This window comes from Lycorma delicatula, chromosome 2, assembly GCF_047948215.1.
Source record: "Lycorma delicatula isolate Av1 chromosome 2, ASM4794821v1, whole genome shotgun sequence".
Taxonomy (NCBI): domain Eukaryota; kingdom Metazoa; phylum Arthropoda; class Insecta; order Hemiptera; family Fulgoridae; genus Lycorma; species Lycorma delicatula.
This window is the reverse complement of record NC_134456.1, coordinates 19,700,580-19,714,289: the sequence shown is the minus strand read 5'-3', so window position 1 is coordinate 19,714,289 and position 13,710 is coordinate 19,700,580. Positions and strand designations below refer to the sequence as shown.

The 13,710-nt window shown below is 28.7% G+C and overlaps 1 protein-coding gene across 6 annotated transcripts in view; it reads right to left on the bottom strand.

Annotated features, from left to right (window-relative positions):
- Positions 1 to 13,710, bottom strand: part of LOC142320531 (glycerol-3-phosphate phosphatase-like) — a 94,697-nt gene that overhangs the window by 67,243 nt on the left and 13,744 nt on the right. For 4 of the 6 annotated variants that reach the window (XM_075358422.1, XM_075358421.1, XM_075358425.1 and 1 more), the window contains one exon: positions 7,036 to 7,145. In XM_075358422.1, the coding sequence (XP_075214537.1) occupies positions 7,036 to 7,145 (110 nt within the window). Of the gene's footprint in view, positions 1 to 7,035; positions 7,146 to 7,374; positions 7,586 to 13,710 lie in introns of those variants that run through there. The other 2 variants (XM_075358426.1, XM_075358423.1) reach the window with 2 other exon arrangements.

The window sequence follows — 13,710 nt, the reverse complement described above, 5'->3', positions numbered from 1 at the left end:
GTCTTTAATTATCAACTCCTGGGTGTATAACTTTAATATCACGACATAGATTACTAGTCGTCCCACCGGCATAAGATACTGAACTACGGCAAAGTTACACAAAGCTTTTCCAGAGCTTGCTTCGTTAAAGCATGTCCAGATGTAACTTCTTTTTCTGCAGCTCATATTTATAAATTTAAAATCAAAATATTCTTTTTTAAAAGTGCTTATAAAATATCTACTTACGTAAAAAGTAATGATTTAAAAAAATAATACCGATAAACATTTAGAAAAAAATCGTCTTCTGATTATGTAAAGTAAAAAAAATCTTACGAAATTGAGTAAGCCCAAATAAAAAAAATATAAACAAAACTCTAAATAGAACACGCAAAGATTATGCACCATTAAAACAGAATCGACTGTCGTCTTTCATCCGTCTACTAAGAATAATTGTAAAGTATATCTTGAGGATGACAGTATGCGTAAAAGAACGACAGTAATTAATATTGTGCAACATAGCTTCCCGCCCGAATGAAATTAAAAGAAAAAAGAATAATGATGCCATATAGAATGTGTGCGTAACAGTTCAAATTTTCCCTTCTCTGTTTAGCGATGAGGTTTCTTGATATAAGCTTCTTTTCGTAAAGGAATCGAATAAGATATGAAATAATGAGAATCGTTGGATAGATGAAGGGAATAGAGCATGCGTATTAGAAGTGATAGACTACTAAAAATCGTATTTAACCGAAAAAGAATCAGATGTTTACTTAAGAGTCGAATAAAGTTGAAAAGCGAAGAATCGAATACATTTAGTAGGTATACATCAATTGAGTCGAACAATTGATGTATACCTTCATATTTTGACAAATATGAAGAGAGATGAACCGCTAAACATAGGCGAAGAAGAAGAAGAAGAGATCATGCGCATTAGAAGTGATAGGCTTCTAAGTTTACTAAACATCGTATTGAACTGAAAAAGAATCAGATGTTTACCAGGAGTCGAATAAGAGTTAAAAAGAGAAGAATTTCGCTTGCTCCAAGGTCTGCTGAGAGATGTACGGCCGTAAGAGAATGTTTAAAAACGCGATGTCGAACATATAGGTACAAAAATCCTCGCCAATCATAAAATTCTCAAACCCCGGGCATTTTTGCAACACTGGACAGCACTAAAAAACCAGGACTGTCCGGGCTAATCCGGGACGTATGATGCCTATTTATACTGCATATCTGAGAGATATTTGGAGGCAGAAACAAATAGGATTCTACTTAGTTTAAAAAATCTACATTATTGTGGGTTTTTAATTTTTGTCCGCCATCCTGGATCCGCAGTATAAAATCAAACTTAATTTTTTTTAAATAGGAAAGTGGACAGACATGACACATAATTTCGATTTAAAATTTTTCAAGAAAAACAATGGTGAAGCCCGTTTCTCTGTTAATGCCTTCGTTATCCTTAGTTTTGGTGGCGTGAAGAGAAAGGGGAATGAAAATGTGTTCAGAAAAATTCAAATTGATTCAGATAGACCTATTTTTTAAATTGGTTGTTCAAACAATCCAGTACAAACAGCATGTTTTTCTCTATCCCTGGACATAGAAGTAATTGTTATAAAGGAATTAAGGTTCCTTAATTTTTTACCTGCAATAGAAAGAATTCTTTCCATTTTTGATGGCCTAAAATCATACTTCTTATTTGTGACAAATAAGCAAAATTATTATTTGAACTGTTTTTGAAATTTTTATATGGTACTCTAAGTTATTTAATCGTGTAATTCTGAAACTGGAAGCTAATTCTATCACAGCAACAGAAGCATTTCAGACATATTCTAATTAATTTGTCAACTTCAGTTAAGAAAACCCACAAATTTATACCATCTTCTACCAAAGAATTGCTATGCACTCTAAAAGAAAATAATGATGTTCAGGAACAAAATATCTTCTCAAGCGTAGATAATTTTTATAATTCTAGTATCCAGTACTTAGAGTTGTGGAGAACCAGTTTTGATAAAGTTAGTAAGTTTCAGTGAATAAATTTATGAACTGAAATTGCCTGGTCTGATTTAGAAGAGAGTATTGATCTATTTGATGAACATACATTGTTGAACCAGATAGATCAAAACCAAAGAATAGGTTGTGGTACAAGTTCTGAAAAGGTACCAGATATTATTGAAGAGAAGTGGAAAGCAATTTTGAAGGTATTTCAAAACACTGATATTTAATGTTGCAATATTTCTAAAATGGTTGAGTTTGTGATATCTTTGCCTGGGACATTTGCTCCAGTTAAAAGAGTTTTTTCAATTACAAGGAACATTTGGTATGCAGAAAGGGGTAGACTTTCAGTATCTACTATTAAAACATCTGCTAAATGTTAAAATTAATTCTGAACTTCCATGTTGTGAATGTATGATGTAATTAAAACAAACAAAGCATTTCTCCAAAAAGTCATGTCTAGTGAAAAATATAACTGAATAAATAAAGTTTAATGTTTCAGTAAACTGTTAAGATTAATTAATTGCTTAAGACTTTTAAGCAATTATAAAAATATGTCCTGGGTTGGACCCCAAAAAAATGGTAAACCTAAGTATAAAGCTGTTTTCATACTTAAATATCACCCAGTATGTATATATATCAGATTCTCTACAAATTTTTATTTTCTCATTTTAACAAAGTTAATTTTTTAAGCCTAAAAAAGAATGTTTTAGATTAAGTATTTTTATTTATTTATTTTTTTTAATAATTAGAAATTATTGAAAATTTTTTACGGAACCAAGTCTTTTTTTTTTGATAGGTAAAGTATATAAAACTTTGAACTGTAATTAAAATGAAATTGTACACAACTTTGGATCATAATTTTTGTATTGAGGAATTTATTATTGTTCCTTTTGAGTAAAAATCAGGGTGAAATTTTTCACTAACTCAAAATAAAACATTTCCAGACAAATGTTTATTTAACCTTTTCATTACAAATGAATATAAAAGTGCTCTGGACTGATTGTAAATAAGTTGGTATTTAAAAATAAACTCTACTCATTTGCTGTGTTTCTAAGCTGTGCACAAACTGTTTCTTTCTTAAAAATCTTTCTTTGAATAATATGACTAAAAAAAAATACTTGAAGATTAGAAGAATCTTTCTACAAAAATAATAGCCATAATAGAAAATCAAATACCAGAAAAATTAGCATTTACAAGATGTTACAACTACAGAAAATCAATGAATATTAGTTCTGAAAATGAAGAATTAATAATTATGGATCAATTTACAAAGCTTATTATGCACTGATGAGCAAGAGCTGTATTCAAGAAAGTATTCCTCCTTGATATTTTTGGAATAACATGGCACATATGAATTACAGGGAAGATATTTGTAAAATATTTTAGATGTTGGGACTATTAAAGGGTGGACATAAATGGGACAATTGAAGGTAGACATAATTGGGGCTATTAAAAGGGGGACATTATCTATCTAGCTTTACTAGATAAAGTAAAGCTAATTTACTTCTACTACTTCTAATTTTTATAATGCATAAGTAAATAAAGCTCAGCTCTGATAAATAGATTTTGCAGAATTTATGCTGAACTACAGTAGCGTGCAAAGTAATCTGAACATAGGGAATATTTTGTTTATTTCTATGTGTTGTGGCTACACTGATTGACCACATCCATTTTTCATGTTATTCAAGGTCTGTAAATAAAGTAATGAGACTGGTTCAGAAAAAGTTTTTATTTACAATCCAATTACATACAGACTCTATTACCTTCGAAATAGTTCACTTGGGAAGCCAATGCTTCAAACGGTTTTCCCACTCTTCATAGCGATGTTGGAACTCAGAAACCGAAATATCCTTCAGATAGTCAGTAACATTCTGTTTTATGTTTTCTACTGTTCCAAAATGGTATGCTTTGAGGTGTTTTTTTAAAAATCGGGAACAATAAAAAGTTGCAGGGACTCAAGTTAAGTGAATAAGGTGGTTGAGGAAATACAGGAATGTTTTCTTTTCCAAAAACTTATTAACTGAGAGTACAGTGTGACAAGGTGCATTGTCATGATGCAGTATCCAGTTGTCTTTTTGTCTTTGATGGCTGGTCTCAAACGAGCAATTCTTTTCAGCAGACTTTGAAGAATTTCTCGGTAAACCTATTGATTTACAGTCTGTCCTGTAGACAAAAACTCCCTATGGAACATGCCATTACTATTGAATAAAAGTTATTAGCATGGTTTTGATTTGCTCATTTTTGCTGATTCCCGGCCGGCTGAAAATGCTTTAAATCACCTAAAAACTTGGGCTCGTGACAGAGCGTCATCTCCATATGTCCTCTTCAATTCTGAAAAAATTTCAGTAGCATTCTCAGAGTTTAACAAAAAAAAACCATGATTGCACAATGTTGCTCATAATTAGTATCACTCATTTTTGTAATGCACAACAAAAACTCGTTTCACGAAAACTTTGTTTATGTTTCACGTGGCAACAATAGACTAAAAATATTAATACCTAATATAAATCAGCTGTTCATATAACCAAATGTTTACTAGTAACTTTACAGTGCTGCCACTTTGGCTGCCAAAAACAACTAGTCTCATTACTTTATTTACAGACCTCATAAATAATGTTTTGTGAAAGTTTATTTCACTTATTACAAAATTGTATTCTCATATTTTTTGTTCTGTCTTGAATATATAATAATGGACATAACTCCAAGAAAGCGATCAAAAATTTTCTTTCTGAGCATACCAGTATGTCACGACAACAAATAGGTTCTGATTGTGTTGTTGGACTAGGGACAGTGAATGCTATCGTAAAACAATTTAAAGAAACTGGTTCCTTTTCACCTCAAAGCAAAGGCAAATGTTGCTGTAAAAGAAAAACTACTCCAACACAGGATCGGTTATTATTGAGAAAAAGTAAACTTTATAAAAAATTATCTACTGTGGAGTTAAATCGAGAATTAACAGCCAGTGGGACAGATTTACACAAGACAACTGTTAGATTCTAACTTCTTGCAGCTGGATGGAAAGCTCGTCAGCAAGCTAAAAAGCAGCTTTTATTCCCAGCAATGTGCAAAAAAAGAGGCTCTTGTGGACCAAAGCATATCCTAACTGGAGCAAAGAATAGTGGAAAAGTGTTTTGTTTTCCGACGAGTCACATTTTTATGACCAGGGACAAAAATTCCATTTGTTAAAAAAGCATCAGATGAAAATACATCACCGGCTCATGACCAACAATCAGAGAAACATCCCCAGAAAAAAGTGTTTTGGGATTGTTTCACATTTGAAGGCCTTTGTTCATTATTTCCAGTACATGGTATGCTGAAAAGTGATGGATATGTTAAGATTCTGAAGGAAAGGGTTGCGACACAACTTCAAAACAAATTTCCACAAGTTAAATTTGTGCAAAATATTGTTTTCCAACAAGATTTTGCGCCATGCCATATTGCCAAAAAAGCAGAAAATTTTCAAAGAACAAAATACTAAAGTACTCTTGTAGCCAGACTACTCCCCAGACTTAAACCCAATTGGAAATCTTTGAGCAATAGTCAAAAAACGACTCTCAAAAATGAATTGTACCACAAAAATTGACCTCACTGAAGCAATAATATTAGTATGGTTTATTAATGATGAAGAAATCAAAAGAACATGTAGTAAGTACACTTGTTAAATGGATGCCAAATTGTGTATGTGAAGTCATTTAGAATAAAGAACGGCATTGTTACAGACATTAGGGCTATTAAAGGCGGAACATTATTTATCTAATTTACTAGATAATAGCTATTATGGCTCCTAAAAACTGGGAGCAAGAAGTGATGTAAGCTTAGCTCTGATAATTAAATTAGCAGAATTTTATTAAATAACATTTTTTTTGGATTAATTTTCACTCTACTGTATTTCTAGATAATGCTGCTTAGTGTTGAATCTTGGTTCTGGTTGTTTCTAAGAAAAAAAGTCCATTTCTTATTATCAGAAGTAGTTTAAAGTAAATATTGGGTATGGAGCTGTACTGATGATTTTATTTTTGAGTATAGCACAGACTCCTAATATTTTATATTCTTAGGCTTTCTAAATTAAAAATAATTCTGCAAAATGAGAAAATCTAAAAAATGTGTGATACTTAATCTACATATGAATAAGAATTTTGAAAATTTTTTTATTTATATTTTTCACATAAATAAAATCCTTTATGAAATTAATGGATGAAAGATTTTCACATATTGCAGTTTTTTCAATGTAAAGATCAAATCAACTGACCTTGAACCCTTTAACCTTATTTAAACGTAACATACATAATTATAAAATTATAATTAATTTTAAGATCACTTAAAAAACAGTCTGCTTTAAAAAATTGCATTGCTTATAGCATTAGAAATGCCTAAAATGTATTAGGAAAGTTTTTAGTATAATTTATAGTTAAATCAAGACAGTATAAAAAGAATATATTTAAATTTTTTAGTGAAATAAACTTTACGCAAAAATTATAAGACATTTAAACCTAATTTTGTTCAAAACAGCAATGATTACTGAAATAATACAATAGAAGGAATGGCAATAGGCTGTCCGTTTCTGATTATATTAGTACTATAAAAACTATGCTTATCATCACTTCACTTATTGCAGTTAATTTCATTTATTTAGATGAGAAAGAAGAAGGGATAAAACCAAACATGCATTCATAAGGAGTAACAATTTTTAATACATTATAATCTAAAAAGTGTATCAACTTATTATTTTTATAATACATATTAACATTAGATGGGTAACCAGATCAATCTTAGCAAAGTTTCACTAAAACAAAATACAACCCAGCTCCATTCACAACAGACATCTCATTATAAAATCAACCTAGGACAAACAGAATAATTCAACGATAGATTCTTTACTTTTATAGTGCTTCAGATCTTACATCTCATGATAGCAGCTTCAATCTTTTACAGCATTATAATACTGTTTCCTTTCATATATGAAGAAAAGTAATTATAGAAAAAACAACTCTGGAAAACCCAATAACACATGGTTGCAAACACTATTACATTCACTATAAAATTAATGAGTAGATTAAAACAACTTACCATCACAATCAGTAAGTACTGCATCAAAAGAATCGATAAACTGTTTAAATTCCTCTTTACTGAAGCTATCTAAACTTTTTAATGCCATTTCCAAAGTCTTTTGGCAAGATCTAACAGACAAAAAGATATAGATACATTTACTATTTTTATTATTATATCTTATTTATTTTTAAATCAGAAAGTTTCCAATTAAAATTAGAAAGTTTCATCTTCACAAAAATTAAAAAAGAGAATGACAAAGCAAAATCTTAACAGTGCTTAAACTATATATACTACTTAAACTAGACTAAAAATACTTAACAATAAATTGGGAATATTAAATATTTATAATAGATATACCTTCTTTATCTGTAATAAATTATAATCATCAAATAAAAATCTTAATCTTATACAAATTAGCTTAAACAACACAACTGACCTTCAAAACACAATGCATTAAAGAATTATATCGGCTACTAAGTAGTAAGATATACTAAAAAAGTTTAAAAAAGATTCTTATTATCTTATCATTTCACAATTCACTTTATATAATAAATTAGAGAAAAAAATAACAAAGTGAGAAATATTAAACTATTCAACAACAGCACAAATAAAATTGACTGGCAATTTGATAGTTAACTTATTCAAATATTTTGTAATAGATTATAAAAATCATTAAAAAAAGCTATCTTGTTTCTAAGTTCAAAGGTGAAATGATGTAAGTCAGGTAATCCAATGATAAGATGTTTTATAATTATTTATCATTAAATTATAAACATCTGTAATACATATCTGTCTGATTTATTATTATCCTTAAAAATAAAATAACATTAATATCAAACTATCAAGGAACATTATTCTACACTATTCATAATGGAAAATTATTTTCATTTCTGTAATACCATTACAACTTCAAATAACTCTTAATTTGTTAATATCAAAGAGAAATTCACCATCCTGATTAATTAAATAAATGTTAACTCCTAAATAAATAAGGAAGTTGATTGTATATAATGAGAATATATATAATCAAGAACAGTTATAAACAAACTTATATACAAGCTCAAAAGAGCATCGATAAGCAGCTTGGACGCCATTGGCTGTGAATTAAATATGCTTTATTATATGTATAAATAAGTAAATAAAATGTACAATAAATGTAAATAAAATATACAATAAATAGATGTATTTATATATTTATTTATTGTACAAATATGTAAATGTATGTATAAATAAATAAAGTCCTGGAGAGGTTTTCTGTTCCTTCTACCAGGCACATCCCCAGGTGGTAGAACGGGGTAGGACTACAGATATGGATAGGTGGGATATAATATACCACCCGCAGACCAAAATAGAAATTAAAACCAAAATGCATCTGTTCCCGTACCTGGTGGCATTTTGGTCAGCATCTGCTTCCCACATTAAGCACCTGTTTGAAAATTCAAGAACTCACAATTCTATTCTTAATGATGTTAATTTCTTGCATGCAAGTCATCATTAAACTAACTTCAATGATAAGCAATTAAGAGTCTTTTATATAAACAAATCCGCAAGTGGTAAAAATCCACCGTACCTCTAAAAGTACGCAACCTGTTATCTTGGATTTTGCAGGACACAATTTGAAAGAGAAAAACAACTCAGGGAAAGAAAATTTCAGGAAATTTCTATCAAAAAAATTTTAATTTAAAAAACACAAACAAAACACACTTTTCAGACCATTGGACAAAAAACAATCTAAGGGATTAATCAAAATGCTAAAAAACAACAAAGCAAGCAGTGAAGATAACACAGGTGCTTAAATTTTCTCCTGATACTTCAGGAAAACTAGAAACTATATTTAAAGAAATCTGGGTTACTAAGAGATAACAGCAGATGATAGGAAGAATGCGCTGAGAAAACCACTTCATAAAACGGGTGACAAAACAGATTTAAATAACTATTTCATTTTTTCTGGGTGAAAAACGCTTTGGCATTATCACCTGGACACGACATGTTTGTTGTAATAAACAAACATATTTTATTAAACATATCACATTTTATGCCTCAATTAAAATATTAAAATTCAAACTGCTATAGGCAATTAGCATGAATAATACACACACTACAGTAATTTAGTATAAATGGATCTATACATAAATGTAAATCATTGAGTATAACTATAGAGGGATCTCCCTTTTTTCAATACCATACAAAATTCAAATCAAGTTCTATTAAATAGAATTCAACCAATCCTTGAAAATGAATCAGGAGAGTATCAGAACAGTTTTCAACCAAGAAGAAATTGGGCTGAACAAATTTTCAATCTTAAAACAATTCTGCAGTATCGTATAAGTTAAAAACCAAAATTTAGTAGCAATTTTTGTTGAATTTAAAAAAGTTTATGATTCAATTCACAGAGAATCACTTTTCCAATTTCTCCAAGAACTTAAAATTGATCAAAAAACTGTAAATATTATTAAAGAAACGTTAACAAAATACTTTTCTAAAGTAAAATTTCTGGGAACAGTTTCTAATCCTTTTGAAATTAAAACTGGTGTACAACAGGGAGATGGTCTCTCCCCAATGTTGCTTAATTGTGCTTTGGAGAAGGTTATAAAAGAATGGATTAAGAAGCTTAAAGAGTTAATATCTATAATTCTGTAAAATTAAGTACTAAAAATTTCTGTCAACCAATCATCTTGCTTTCGCAAATGATTTAGTAATCTTTGTAAACAACAAGGAAAAACTAAACTTGTAGAATTAGAAAAACATGTGAGTAAAATAGGATTATTAATATCATACAAAAAAAACAGAATGAATTTCCAACAAAAACAAAGCTAAGTCCGTGTAATTAAAATATCTCCTAATAAAAAGATTAAAAGAACATCTAAATTTAAATACCTTGTAGAAATAATCACTCCAAATGTTCTAGAAGGTGAAAGCATGAAATCAAGACAACAAAAGATGGAAAAATCATGTAATAGCACAAATTTATAATAAAAAATTAATATTGAGAAATGCTAAATTTCTCAATATTGATTTTTAACTGTAATCTGTAACTAAGACAGTAATTTTTCCAGCAGCTTCACATGGATCTGAATGCTTGAATTTCTTTACAAAAAACATTGGAAAAGTGGAAAGAAAGATACTAGGAAAAATTCATGAGCCTATTCTAGAGGAAGTAATTTATAAAAAGGAATATATATACAAAAACAGGGAAAGAATTGATCATCTTTTGAGAAAAAGAAGATTAAAATTTTATGGACATCTATATAGAATGGAAAACAGTATATTATCAAAACAAATATTTAACTTTTTTAAAAAGGAAAACTAAAACTAAATAGTTTCCAGAAATTGAGAAGGATTTTAAAGTGCTTAAAATATCAAAACATATACTAGACAGATCTTTTTTCAGTATGTTGATTTCAGAAGTTAAGTTTTCAGCGGAAAAGAACATCTTATAAGTCCTAGCATAGACAGTAGAAAGAATTGCTGAGAAAGAATGATTAAATATTGGAAGGGCAGGAAATTGAATTGAACTGAATATTGACAGTGAACCTTATACATTGTGAAAGCAAAGAAAAAAATAAGTTAAAAAAATAATTAACTTCAAAAATTTCTCGTTGAATATTAGTTATTTTAAATGTTAATCACTTATTAACGTAATTAATTAACTTTTTTTTGCTTGAAGATATCGCCATATAAGCTTGAAGCTTGTGCGTGGGATTTGGAAAAAGAATTTTGTAGCGTATGAAAAATGTCATGCCTGATTGGGATTTGAACCTGGGACCTCTGGATGAAAGGCTGAGATGCTACCACTCTGCCACAGAGATCGGCCTCTTGTTTATCGAAGTTACACAACATTTTCTAATCAATTGTTCAGTAAAATATTTTAGTGGGATAAATTTATAAATATCTTCGATAAAATACAAAAGAAAATTTTATGTTTAATTTTTATAAAAATATTGTTTTAAACCAGTGGTTCCCAAACTTTTCCAAGTCGCGGCGCATTTTCCATGGAGCCTACCCTAAGTAAAAGTATGACTACTCATAAGTAAGAGATAAAAATAAATAAAATTCTTGTATCTTCATTATTTTTTTACTTTAACTAACATTTAATTAATAATTATAAATCTCTTGGTTCAAATAATGAAGCTTTTACAATACTTCGTGGTGCCCCTGTGAAGAGGCCGTGGTTCCCTGGCACACTTTGGGAATCACTGTTTTAAACTATTAATTCATTCAATCAATCTTTAAAACTCGTGTTTTGTTAGCTTGGTGTCCTTAATAGCAATGATCTGTAAAAAAAAATTTATTTTCATACACACAGAAATATAATCCTTTAGCTCAAATACGTGAATCAAGCAAGGAGAAACAGGGCTAATAAGAGAAGTGATAGGGATGATGGTTAACTGGTATTTGATTTATGTAGCATCAAAATTTTCAATTCTTCATTTCCTAATTTACATACTCTTTTTTTTACTGCCTATTTTATATAAAACTGAACAATTTTTGATGGCTACAGTCACAGATTAAAGAAAGGGAAACTGTTCAATGTTTCTACAAATTGTTAGTCTCATTAGTTTGGAGTCATGAAAAGTTTCTGAAATGAATAACATCTTGAAAACTACATTAATGATCATTAATATTATTTTAAGAAAATTGTAACAACTCAAAAAATTTACAACAAAACAATTTCTTCTGCAATTTAGAATGAACTTTTATTTACAACTGAAAAATTTGAATACAGAATTCTTCATACATACTTTTCTAACTGCAGCCTCTGCCTTTCAGACATGTGACTTCCAATCAAATTATTTTTAAAGGATATATATATATATATAAATTTCCATCTGTTTGATAAGATGTTTTTATTTTTTTAAATACCTGTCTCAAGAGTAAACACTTTTTTTTAATAAATAACTTGTTTATAAAATGAAAGATAAAATAATGGAAATTATTAAATGAAATGATCTTCATACCTCACATGGCCATTATACAATTTTAAAAAAGTAGTTATTTTTAAATCTTCTATATTTTTTTAATCCTAAATTACAGTAAACTCAAATTGTGGTATTTAATTAATTACAGCGCTTACATCTACTGCTTTGCTAATCCATCATAATATGATGGTATTAAATAGAACTGAAAAATAAATACTTCTGTTTTTCATACCTTTTTTCTCTTCAACCCTCATTCTAAGAATTATATAAACTCCACATACCTACCTTTTGACCCACAATCAATTATCTCTGTGGTCAACAACACCAATAAGTACATTATAGTTTCTGCTGAGTTCCTATCGACGTAAGAATCCCAGGAAATGAATGAGCAGATCTATTTGTCAAGGAAGATTGCACTTATTTAGCCTTCATGGAGCAATAATCTAGTATGATTATGCATGCTTTATGAAATATCAATTAAAAAAAATGATGAAGAGTAAGTTGCTGTTGATAATAAACCTGTGTTTTATGAAAGATACTATTATATTCCTTAAAAAATTGCCTGAAAGAGACAATGAAAAAGCAGTCTTTTATCTGCTGCCCTCCAAAATACACCAGTTAACACATGTATTTCTCATGTCATTAATGAAGCTACAATTTGGTTTATAAATAATCCCCACGCAACTTTTCACACACTTTTCTTGAAAGTGTACATCATGCAACTTTGTAGCAAAAATTTAAATTAGCATGCAACATTAAATCACAAGTTCTGGGTAACAAAATGGCCAAAACATTATTTAAACTAAAGTTTAGAGCAGTGTCTGAACCTTAGTTTAATTAATTTTGTATTATTATTATTATCATTATGATTATCATAATTATGATTATTATTATTATTAATATTAGCGGAAACTGTTTCAATTTCAGATTACATTTGTCAACTATTTTTATATAATTTCAAAACTGGTTATACAATATATAATTTTAATTCATATAACTATAAAATAGTTTTAATTATTTTAACAATCTCTTTACTTTCAAACTAATTACATTCATCACACATCTTTATAAATAAATAACAAACTATAATAAATGGTTATTAAAATAAAATGGAAATAAAGTATGCACAAAGTTGTGGTAGGTAGTGCGGAATGGAGTTTTAAATATTTTAAAACTAAATTTATACTTTCTATTGGCATTACCTACAATGACAAAAATTATTTATATAATTTTTTTTTTTACTTTTATTTTTATTCTTACTTTTATTTTAAAATCTAGACAAAACAATCTTGTTTTACTGTTCTAAAAGTACTGTTTATATATGTCAATTAATATTGTTTATTTTTTGTTCACTTTTTACATATTTTTAAAAATAAAAATGTGTTACCAAATAAACATAAGCAAAGAGTTATCAGACACATGTTTATAGCAACGTTTTTGCCTATATTAATCTCCCATATCAGATCCTGTAGTATTTTCATTGCAATTTCTAATCATCTGAATAATGATTATAAAAAGTGAAACATAACTTAAGGCATAGGAAAATTAATAACAATATTCTATTTAAATTAAAAACACAAGGTAACATAAAAATAGAATTATAACAGTATTGGAATGAAGATTTTGCAATAAAATATCAATAGCTACTTTTCAGAGATCTATCATCATCAATGAAAACTCTATGACTACACTACTATATTTCGTTAACCATAAAAATGGATTTAAATACTTTAATAGTAAATCAAATATTCTTTTCTTCAATAAAGTATACACC